Source organism: Morone saxatilis, unplaced genomic scaffold, assembly GCF_004916995.1.
Source record: "Morone saxatilis isolate NCDOM2014 unplaced genomic scaffold, NCSU_SB_2.0 Contig0, whole genome shotgun sequence".
NCBI lineage: Eukaryota > Metazoa > Chordata > Actinopteri > Moronidae > Morone > Morone saxatilis.
The window spans coordinates 17,301,205-17,313,638 of NW_023339650.1; the positions used below are offsets into that span (position 1 = coordinate 17,301,205).

Consider the following 12,434-nt stretch of genomic DNA (forward strand, 5'->3'; position numbering starts at 1 on the left):
AAGCCTCAGATAATATTAGATCGTTTTAGCTTACAAACAAAAGGAGGATTTCTGTGCAATCCCACCACTGAATCATTGATATGCTGTCATCCTATATCCACACCCAGAAACACAGATTGCACGGAAGGGTGGGGATTACAGAAATGGGAAGAGAAAGCTGGCAAACAAATTTAGTTGCTAAAAAAGCTTGAAATGAATTTAAATATTCGTGATCGCCATAAATGAGTGAAGGAGAAGTAGCTGACATGAACTGCAAAGCAAAGGCAAATAGATCAAAGCTAAAACAAAAGGTGAAGAGGATGTCTCATTTCTTGTGAATGTATGTCACCTTTATGTTTCTAGGAGGATGCATGGCCTTTGCTTTAAAGGACAGTGGAGATGGACACAAAATTTCCTTCTTGTCGTCTGGCTTTGGCTGCTGGCTGCCGCTCCACCCAAAGGTAATTATAAATATCAAAGAGAGAAGGAGATAGAGAGGTTAAAATATTAATCTTAATTTATTGGAATGGAATTGCTTTTGCATATAAAGAGGCACACATGAAATAGCACACAGGACCAAGTGAAGTCAATTTTATTTATATAGCACAGATCACAATTTGTCTCAAGGGCCTTTACAGTGTGTACAGCGTATGACCCTCCCTCGAGTTGTATAACTCAACCAAAATAACAAACCAAAACTAAAGCTCCTTACACTTACACGTGATAGTAATGTTATGCTTGCTTGAAATTTAACACCAGTAATCAGTTATGAAACTAATAACTTGGCTAAAAGTCTACAGCTCAAGGGTGGGCTCAGAGGCAGAGCAGGTCATCCACTAATCTGAAGGTTGTTAGTTTGATCCCCTCTCCTCCCACCACATGTCGAAGTATCCTTGAGCAAGATACTGAACACCGAATTGCCCCGATGCTGTGCATCAGTGTGTGAATGTATGAATGAGTTAGTTTCTGTTCGATGGACTTTGCCATCACTGAGTGAATGTGGGTGAAAGGGTGAATGTGGCACGTAGTGTAATAAGTCCATACCATTTACCATTTACCATGTTAGCATCTTTGTGAGGCTGTACATACTTAGGCATAGCTGCTTTGAGCTAAATGCTAATGTCAGCATGATGCTTACTGGTAATGTTCACCAAGGTCTTAGCTAGAAAAGGGATGTCACAACAACTATGGTAACATCTTAAAAACAAAACAAAAACAACTGATGGGGTTTCTTTACACTTATGGATAAAACTGACCATTTTAGAAATGCTAATGTTACTGTTTTCGTGTTGTGAAGTCATCTGATTTACTGGCAGTTAGCATTTTACTGTGATCATAATCAAAAGAAAAAAACAACAACTGACAGTGTCAACCTTTTTATCTTATTTTCTTCAGGGATTGAAAAATCCACCTGTTCCTAACCCTTAATTTAAAAATGTTACGTCTGTAAGAAGCTATTTGTGTTAAGACTTACTAGACACTAATTAAAATGGGTTGGGTTTGCTATTAGCTTAGCACTAAACTTTAACTGTATAGCTCAGTTGAACATTAAAGGTCAGCTACGCTAACTAACACTAATAGCTGAATGAAACCCTTCTTTAAAGTGGCATTTATCAATTAATAAGTAATATTATAAAGCCACAGAGAAGTATCTAGCATCTTGTATCTCACTTTTTCCAACATCATTTTCAGCGGCTCCCAAATCCCACCATACCAAATGACAGACAAAGTTAGCGACGGGCTGGTGCTAGTGGAACATAGCGGAGCAGTTAGCCGCTAAGGAAGCAGGAGTTGGTTGAGACGAAAACAGAGCAACAAGAGAGTGAATATTGGACTTAAATTTACCATATGGCCATAAAAATTACTCTAAATAAATGCTAATGTTTCTCCGTATCTGCTGGACATGTATCTATCTTAGTTTGTGGTTTGTAACTAAGATTAAAAGTGATTTGGCTCTTGGTTTAGCCATTGTGGCTACACTATTTCTCTTCCAAGTACAGAAAACCTGAATTTTAAATCTGCATTGTTTTCATCCATTCCAGCACATGGCTATTTCCTGGGAGACACTAAAGCAGTATTAAATGGCTGTGAGGATCACTGGACCCTGCAGGACAGGGCCGCCATGCCGTTGCTCTTTCAGATGACTGTGTGTGTCGACATCCGCGTTGTCGTCCCCGGAGCCTGGGTGGCCTTCTCTTACAGCTCAGTCCATGCACCCAGACCTGAGCTGGGTCTGGAGGGAGACGATGAGGCGCTGTACGGGTGGCTGCTGAGGGTCCGACACCGATTTCCTCTCCGGCTGTCCCCAACACACTGGCACCGGGTGTGTCTGAGGAGGGACGCACTGCACAACTCCTTTAGCCTGGAGGTAATACTGGGGTGTATTAGTATTCCCAGATCCTTTAAGCAAAAGTAACAATACCGCAATGTAATAATCCCTTAAGTTCAAGTGCATTGGAAATGTTACAGGAGTAAAAGTATATTAGTATTATTAGCAAAATGCACTTAAAGTTTCCAAAGTAAAAGTGCTCACTGCAGGAAAATTGCCTCCTGTGAGTGTTTTAGTATTAAATATCATATTACTGACTGTAGACTTTTGTCCTCAATGGTGAAATGTATTTCCACAGAACTGTTCACATCAGATACCAACAGCACACAGCAACAACATGCAATGACAGACACACACTCAGACCAGTTCAGCGAAGCCTGTAAGGCGGCTCTGGCTGCAGGGATTAGGCTTTTCCCTAGTGAGCCCTTCTGTACCTACCTGTATCTGTGCTGTCCTGTGCTATTGAGGTTGCAATGTGTGCTATGGCCTTGTTGTTAGCAAGGTTGGGTATGGGGAGAATAATTAGACAGGATAGTGGATTATTGTTGTTACAGATGGAGTAATGCGTAGGTAGCATGTTTACTGATGTAGTTGGTCAACATGGAGCAAGTTTCATGCTGTTAGTTTACTCTGTCGCCGTCTATCATATTTTAGAAATGATTTGCACATTGTGTAAATGTACTTACTTTCCACCACACATGCAATGAGGTCTACACAGAACAAATTGGTTTATACAATTAGGTTTATCTTGCAAAAAATAGCACACATTGTGTAAGTGTGTGTAATTAAGCAGAGTAGACATTAAAATAGATACTGTACTGCTCTGATAAAATACCTTCCCCTCTCACTGTTCTGAGCAAGTCAGAGAATGCTAATGCAAATGTTTACAGCTACCACTTTTGTTTCCCAGTTTGCATATGATTTGCTTACCTATAATTATCAAATGTATTACCTTTACATTTTGAGAATTAAACTAGCAAAGCTAATAACAAGAACTTAAAGGATACCATGAGTTCATTACAAGTTTTGTCGTATTTTTGTAGTTTTGGCCATCAAAAACACTGTAAACCCTGAGAGAGCGAGAAACAAATCAGACGGGTTGTAAAGGAGCAGTTCAGTCGAATGATTTTATTGTAATATGGCAGGCAATAATTTAGGCGTCAAACTTTTACTTAATCTACACTCTCTTTACCTGTTTAATGTTTAAATGTTTTAGGTTAATGGGATAATGGTGGCAGAGAGGACAGTCATCGCTCACGCCATCCCCCCCTCCGGCTCCCTGTGGCTGGGCTGTAGTCCCAGAGACCGACCCCCGGGAGCTACGCTCGGAGCAGTGGAGCTGTACCTGTTCCGCATGTGGCCGGACCTGGCTGACCATGGCTTCTGCGAGGACGGCACTGTGATTGGCTGGAACGCTCAGTACTGGGGCCTGACCAGTCCCAAGGCCAGACAGATAGACCACAACCTTCCGTGTGGTGAGACAGACATGCATAAGCTCGTCTTTAGCTCATGGATCCTGATTGTGAATGTTTTATTTTGTTCAAGCTGGGATCTTTTGCATGGATGACTTTCCTAACTAATTATTAATTGCATTTTTCACCGAATGCAAACAGAATTCATGATTCATGAATGTAAAAAGCTAAAATGTAACATTGCATGTTTGCAAGTCATTGAGCATGCATCTTAACCTTTATTACTAGAGTGGTCTCTTCAGCCTATTCTAACATAATTGTAACAGACTATTTAAAAATGAAATTGGTCTTTTTAAATAATACTCATCAGACCATTTTTTTATAGCTCGCGAAAGCTGCAGAGAAACTAAAATACTGGTATAATTTGACATGAAATTCCTCTTGGGTTTGAAGCAGTGATAGTGCATGCAGAACATTCCACTTATTAAATGGTACTTCAGTGCTGTCTTCATCTCTAACACAGTAGTTGTGCATGTTCTTAGAGCATGTTGGATGTTGAATGCTGCATGTCTTCATGTGTCTTGTAGACCACAGACGGTTCAGACGCAGGGTACGGCGTAGCCACAAGAAGGGTGTGTACCTATGTGACACTTACAGTACATGCATGTTGAGTGTTGTTGTTTGAATGTATATGTGTATTTGTAAATGCCTGCATGTGTGTCCATTAGAGAGGACAGAGGATGGGACAGATGGAAGGGAATATACTAATTTGTCCATTGAAGACTGTAAAACCACAAGGAGATTTTAAAATAGATAATAGATCATAAATAAAACAACACACCCTTTGAAATGTTTATTTGGTATTTTATTTGACCTTTATTTAACCAATAGGGCTTCTTAATATCTATATATGCTTTTCAATAAAGTCATAGCCAGAAGTAAGAGTTAAGAGTTTAGTTTACCATAAAGCTACTAATATAATGACACAAATGTACAAAAAGTAAATGTAAAAGAGAAAACGGTAGATTTGAAAGTACACCACACTTCTAATTTGCATGTACTATTTCAGCACATCCAACTCCCAAATGGCCAATCGGTAAGCTTCACATTCAGACAATAATAACCAGTGAAATAAAACTCTATTATCTTATTATCTCAACTTTAGTAATTCCTCCTCGTTGTTACTTGACATCCTTCGTCTTTCTTTCTTTCACCAGCAAGCAGAGCATTACCTTCTTTCCCAGGTGAGTGATGCTGAAATTCCCAAGTCCTTACGATATAATTAATTAATTATCAATTTATTTTAATTAACCCCATTATCTTTTTGCATTGCGTTGTGGGAAAACAGTGTACATTAACAATATACTCAAAAATGAATTGTATATAGTATGTATGCTGCCTGCTTTGAGTGTACTAGAAACAGCTATTAGACACAGGATAACAAGTCATTAGAAACACATTTCATGAACTAGTATATGTTAAATTAATTATGTCAGTAAATGATAAAAAAGTACTACTGTTATAGTTATGTTATAGTTAACATGATAATATGGATGAATTATAACAGAAATTAAAGGATAATTTCACCTTGGTCCTATCTTTATGTTTTGGATAGGATAACATTAAATTAATAATAACAATTAACACATTTTAAGGATAATTTCAATATGTTGGATTTATTCATCATACCTGTCTGTTATCTATTGTAATAAAAGTAATGAAGGGCCCACAAAATGTCAGAATAAAATCCCTCATTGCACCGGAAAAACTGACAAAGTGGACCCAGAAAGTACACTTCTATAGACGTCACAACATTCAGTTAAGCTGACACCTACACATTAAGTAAATATTTGTGTGGGTTGTGGGAGTATAATTAGAGACACTGAATTGCATTGTGTTACCAATGTAAATAAAAAAACAATGCCTAACCTGTTCTTGATGTTTTTATTTTAAAGAAGGTCTATTCTATTCTATTTTAGGGCCCCAATTAGTAAATTGTAGCATCACCCAACTCTGTTCCGATAAAGGTAAGAAATATCCACCTTTTGTCAATCACCGTTTCATTTAGGTATATTTATATAAATATATATTTAAACTTCATCTTTCTTGCAGATGCTTACTTTTGGATGTCTATAAGTGTTGAGGCCAATGGGGGCAATAAGAATGAAGAGGATGTCAAAAAACTGGTGAGGATTAAACTTGTAGCTTTTCTCTCTTAGCTTTACTGTATGTCTCCATGCCTTTCATCGTATTATACTTCATATAGCTTTAAATGCCAACTTGTCACAAACAAGTCTTGCCGGCACACATTAGTCTGAAGAAGCAGTACATTCCAACCCTGTGAGGCACCTGAAATTAATTTTGATTGGGCTAACCCTGTGAAGTTAAGAAACCTGGTCTACATGTCAACAGTGTTCCCTCATTGACCTTTTACAATCTATCCCCCTTTTTAGTTTCCAGTATTAAAACTGTGAATCATGTCCCGGCTCACAGTATATTATGGGTATGTTCAGTTTACTCAAGATGTAGGACAGTAATGGATTTGAGGTTGTAACTGCTGACTTTCATTTTTAAAGGAGTTTAAAGTTTAGATAAGCATTAGAGCTTCTTATATATCAATCATCAGTGGTGGAGAAAATATTCAGATCCTTTACTGAAGTAAAAGTACCAAAATCATGCTGTGTAAAATGCATTGCAAGTAAATATCGGATTAATTGTTATTTCAGTAAAAGTATAATCAGGTAATTGTACTTAAAATATAAGAGTAAGTGAGTAAAAGTACTAAATTTCCACTCAATATTATTGATATAATAACTGTTAGTTATGTAAAGTAACTAGTAACTAAATCTGTCAAATAGTAGTGGAATAATTGTAATAATTGAATTGTTGTGGAAGCAGAAAGTGTCATGAATACTCAAGTAAAGTAAAGTAGTAAAGTACAAGTACCTCATATTTAAAGGTCCAGTGTGTATCATATAAAAAGGATCTATTTGAAATGCAATACAATTTGCATAACCTTCATCAGTGTATAATCACCTCAAAATAAATGACCTTAGAATGAGCCTTTTGTATCTATAGACGCTGTGGGTCACCTTATGGAGACCGCCATGTCAAACAGCCACATTTCTACAGAAGCCCAGAATGGACAAACCAAACCCTGTCTCTAGATAGGGCAATTTGTACTAAGTTACATTCCTCCACTGAGAATCATAGCCCTTTTTCTACACAGTGCCCCAATTTTTAAGATAACGCAGAAGCAGATTGACGCTTTGAAGTTGGAGCGTGGTATCACCATACTTATACATATAAATGAACGTCTGTTACATTAAAGCCTGTGCCGAGTCTGTGGCAACTTTTCCCACACTGCAGCACTAGTATTGATGCGTTTTACATCAACCAGCATTTTAAACCAGAAAATAACTCTGCAATGCTTGTCTATTAGACGCAAGAGGTCACTTGGGTTTATTTTTGTCAGCCAATGGTTGTATATCTCAAATTGGATTCCTTGGATCCCAAAGGGTTTTTTGTTGAGATGAGCAATGTTCAGTCTTGGATTCTAAGTTCGGTCTGTTAGTGGTCAGTACAAATCTAGCCTTATAAAACCACAGTTTTTAAAGTTAATACAGGTTATACTGTATAGTAGTGAGCTATATGGGATATAATGGGAGAAGAGCTCCAATGCAAAAAAGATACTATAGATAATTTATGCTCAGTTCAGGATTTGGTCTTAAAGTTTGATTCGTCAATGTATTGAACACATCTAGGCATCATCAAGAAAGATACCAAGTCTCTGATTGCAAAGGATTTGCAACCAACTATTCGATATAATATGACAAAGCTATTACTGTATATGTAGAATTTTAAGATGTCTAACTGCTGGTGTCTTCAAATCAGTGCAATGAAAGGAGAAATAATAGCTAAAATTAAAACACAGACAACACCAATTTCCCCTTCAGCTGTCTCTTCTTTATATGAACAAAAACCTAAGCCATCGGAAGAATGTAAGATATCATAATATCATCATATCATAAACATATAAACCCTCAACACATTTACGTTAATAAGTTCAAAACATTCTGGTTGGGGATCTGTACATAAAAAGGACATTTCCTGCAAAAGTCAATCTGTTAAAGCTGAAAGTCAGGCCTTCAGACATTGTGTCATTTCCAAAGTGATGGCGCAAAGAGCAAACCCAACAAAACATTTGTCACATTTCTAATACTTAAACTGTATGTGTTTAGCTCCCATCACCTCCCACACAGTATCAGAATCTGTCTGCCTCTGTCTCTCCATCTGTCACTCAGGTGTCAAATGCGTTTGGTTGCCAAGGTGACAGCAAGCCTGCAAAACCAAATTTATGTCAGGTCAGTCTGTCCCAGAAACAGGCAACACCCTTTCACTTTTCAGAATAAAATCTCTCCTACAATGCAGGCTAATGACTGCAACTTATGTCTCTCTTTGCAGGTAGTACAGGTGAACTGCAAGGCAAAAAGTCACATAAGGTAACAGCACGTCAGTAGGTGTTTTGTGTAACTTCTACATCAGATTGCACCTCCTCACAGTGGTGGGAATACTTTTGTTTCCAGCAAAACAACCTGTGATGTGGTGTTGCAGCTCAGCCACGCCATCTCAGCGTGTAAACTGCAGCATGCTGGAGTCTCTGCACTGCAGCAAGCTGGAGATGAACAAATACAAGCGAGAATCATAGGAGAGGTGGAGAGAGTCGGTGAGCATGTGCCTACCTCATGATCTCCACACAAACACAAAAACACACTACTAAGGACCCAATTAGCCATTTTTTGAGCCTATACATTACATGTATATCCACATTAAAAGAGTTTTACATATAGAAAAAATATATATATTTTGTGTGTTTCTCCACTAATCAGCCTGCATTTATAACCATTAGTGATGTAAGGAACTGCATCAGGAAAATATTTTATTAAAATGTGTTTAGTATTAGTTTGTGAATCAAAAGACTGTCAATTTGAAGCGACACCATGTTATACATGTGTACTTTAGTTCACATTTGGATCATGAACTTTGTATTTAGGACACACAGTTATACGTGCAAACTACTGACAGTATTTTGCAAACATGCAAAATGCACCCATGCTTAAATTATGGGAACACATACAAATACAGACTTACCTGTGTATACATGCAAAACCTCAACAGGAATACTCACGCATTGTTCATTGACACACAAACATTCATCAAGTTGAAATTTGTGGGTAACTTTAAAAAATCCTCTCATTGTTAATGCCTAAAAAAGAAGGAAACAGTTTTATTTTAAATTTCTTTACCAAATCCGCATCTCAACCCTCACATGGTTCTTGAAAACAGGCCAGAATATCCTCACTTCCCAGAAACATCCTCACTCTCAAGATCTAAAACCCAAAAAAGCACAAACAAAGTATAATTAGCTTACTCATGTTGATTTTGTTCACATAAGGACGAGATCTTTGTGAGGGTGTGGTGCCCTCCGATGGCAGCTTTGTGAGGTGTACATCCACATCTTCCCTGGATAATATCTGTCAGGGAAATAAGCACTTAGAGCTTACATGGTGAGCAATACCTTTGTTTTTCTGTACACACTGAGCATATATGTGTACACTCTGTGCGCACTCTGTATCTTATCAGTGTTTATCCATTAGCTCCCTTATAGGACCAAATTCCAACCCAGTTCCACAGCAGAATACAGAGTCCTGCAGCGGTGAGCATCAAAAACAGAGACCCATTATTATATCCACCAGAATTCACTGTTGCTTCCGCTGCTGTAACCATGTTTGTCTGTGCCTCAGGGAAAGCGCCTCGCTTTTGTGACTGCACTGCTTTCTGTAATTCTTCAAGTAAGAAAATATTGCCGTCCTGCCTGTCTGCATACGTTTGCACTGCAACAGCAAGCAAAAATTATTTGTGTATATAAATGTGCTCATTTACCCCTCCACACACAAGTCAAGTACTGAATGGGACGTTATACACACTTTTAATGAATAGTTTGACATTCTGGCTTTCTCTCCAAGAGTTAGATGATAAGATCAATACAAAACTCATAAGAGTGGTACCGATCTTATCTAACTCTCTGCAAGAAAGCATAATAATGTTTTTCCCAAAATATTGAGCTATTCCTTTAACACAAACATACATCTCAGAAGGTAGCTGTTAAAATGATGTCCTAAACCACCCCTGGCAACTTTTACTTTGCTCTTTTTTCTCTTCAGGCCAGTTTTTTGCCATAAGAATCAATATTAACAGTGCTTCTGTTAATGTCAACCTCCTAAGATCAATGGTATGTGCAGCACATTATGACTGAACTATATTTCTTGTTGTATACATCCTATGTACTGACTTTCTAAACTTATTTGACAGTTGTCAAGACTAAGTGTAGCCAAGGTGTGTATGTCTGGGTAAGTTTCACTTCCAGTTCATACATGTAGACCATGTCAAAGTTTATAATCAGCTTGTTACTACTGTAGTACTGTTTTTAATTGCCAGTCTCTGTGTTTAAGCTGCAATGTGAGTAGAAAAAGTATCATAGTAACCCAGTTGAACGTTTACTCAACTAAGCTCAACAATGAATTTACTGGAACAGTTTACCTAAATACTCAATATCAGAGGGGTTTAGTGGTCATAATTCACTCATGTGGACAATTTGTTGTTTCCAGGTCAATGTGCCAAGATATTGCAAAGTACTACCAGGTAAATCTTTCAGCAGAAAACAGTCTGGTACAAACTCCAAACCTTATAAAATCACATTGATCTAGAGATGTTAATCATGCTTCATATATTATTTCTCATTTTCTTTATCCAGGGTGCTCATCTGGAATGCCATGGGACACAACAGAGGTAGTTTCTTTGCGTTGTCTATTAAGTGCACATGAGCTTATCTGCAAAGAAACTATGCTGAAACAGATATTACAGGCTTTCCTTTAAATTCCTGGGCCCCTTAGGAAAGAGGAAGTAGAAGGTCACATATGAAAGACATTTGGCACACTGTCGAGGAAAATCATAACATTTCAATAACTTCAGGAATGGTAATGCATTTGATGATAAATACCAGTATCTGAGCATGTTTTTTTTTAACTTCTTTGCTGCTGGTCTCTAGGTTGTACAGCTGCATGGTGATACTGGAGATGTCTGGACCTGTCAGTAATTGCTACCTGAGTAAACTTCTGCAGGAACTCATTGACAGCAACACTGGCATAGGAAACGAAAAGCCACTTACGCGCATGGGTTAGTTTGCAGCTTAATGTTTTTCCTATTATGAAACTTGTATCTTATATAATTAGTTATTGTGTAACTGTAGTATTGACAGTACTCTGTGTGTCCTCAGTGGTTTGTGGTCATCCTGGTCTGCCTGTCCACACACTGTTAACATCTAATCTGACCTGGGTTGGCAGTGATCTGCTGACCTCTGATGTGTGCAAACCTGACCCCACTCTGCTTAAATGGTAACTAAAAACATTTAAATGTAATGTTTTTCTTGGGTTTAAAGTCAAATCAGTCATAAAGTTGTTTGTCCAGAGATATATTTAGATGCTGGAGCCTCTTTGTGTTTGTTGTATGCATTTCCACAACCAGGGATGTTTCTGATGATCTTTATAGTCACTCTGGGAAATTCAAGAGCTCACATATTTTATAGATAAGTCAGGCTGAAGGAAAATGTAAATATGGTTCAACAACTTCATATAACATGTTTTGCTGTCATTTATTTTTAGAGTTATACAATATTTGGTTGTGTGTCCTTTTTTTAGTGAGGCAAATGAGACGCTTGCTGTACTTCTGACTGACAGCTGCCCTCTCACAACCCAGCAGAGCATAACGCAGCCTTCCACTCAGACCAGAACTCCTGAAGCATCACCACCATTTGTGACCAACACAACTGGGAAAACATACACAACAGCTGAAAATACTGCAGCACTTGAACGGACAAACGCAACACAAGGGACAGCTCAGCCTAACACAACCACTCCACTCGCAACAATTAACAGTACACAGTCCTCGACAGCACAACCTGTCCTCCAAACCAGCCTACAAAACAAGACTGTGACTCTATCTAACAGTATAACAATACAGAACACAACATCGTTGACGCCCACTGAAGGTACACAACTGCAAAAGACAACCACAGCACACCAAAACACACCAGAAGTTATAACATTATCCTCTGTCAACTCAACATTACAAAGCACTCCAGCTGTTCATACTGATTCAACACTTAACACAATTACACTGTCTCCTAATCACACCACAGTGTATAATGTAACTACAGACAACAACAGGTACCTACACAACGGTACAATTGCAACAAGTAACCCAACCATTAGCACATTTACAACTTCTCCCAAACATACAGTTACACCTTCTCCCAATCACAAAACAGAACACAATGTAACTACAGTCACCACAAATTACACAACAGCGTCTAGCAATTACACAACAGAGTACAGTATAACTACAGCAGACGACAACCGGAACCTACACAATGATACAATTGCAACAAGTAACCCAACCATTAGCACATTTACAACTTCTCCCAATCACACAGCAGAGTACAGTATAACTACAGCAGAGGACAATCGGAACCTACACAATGATACGATTGCAACAAGTAACCAACCATTAGCACATTTACACTTCTCCCAAACATACAAATTACACTTTCTCCCAAACTACAATTCAGCTTCTCCCAATCACAAAACAGAACACAG

At 38.2% G+C, this 12,434-nt stretch overlaps 1 protein-coding gene across 1 annotated transcript in view; it reads left to right on the top strand.

Annotated features, from left to right (window-relative positions):
- The first annotated feature begins 2,101 nt into the window (after positions 1-2,101).
- The window catches only part of adgrg2a (adhesion G protein-coupled receptor G2a), a 20,380-nt gene continuing 10,047 nt past the window's right edge, over positions 2,102-12,434 (top strand). Inside the window, exons 1-13 of the mRNA XM_035657138.1 lie at positions 2,102-2,347; positions 3,525-3,783; positions 5,833-5,906; positions 8,025-8,084; positions 8,185-8,193; positions 8,335-8,446; positions 9,176-9,287; positions 9,378-9,436; positions 10,316-10,422; positions 10,535-10,569; positions 10,829-10,956; positions 11,057-11,174; positions 11,478-12,019. Of these exons, the coding sequence (XP_035513031.1) occupies positions 2,102-2,347; positions 3,525-3,783; positions 5,833-5,906; positions 8,025-8,084; positions 8,185-8,193; positions 8,335-8,446; positions 9,176-9,287; positions 9,378-9,436; positions 10,316-10,422; positions 10,535-10,569; positions 10,829-10,956; positions 11,057-11,174; positions 11,478-12,019 (1,861 nt within the window). The remainder of the gene's footprint in view (positions 2,348-3,524; positions 3,784-5,832; positions 5,907-8,024; positions 8,085-8,184; positions 8,194-8,334; positions 8,447-9,175; positions 9,288-9,377; positions 9,437-10,315; positions 10,423-10,534; positions 10,570-10,828; positions 10,957-11,056; positions 11,175-11,477; positions 12,020-12,434) is intronic.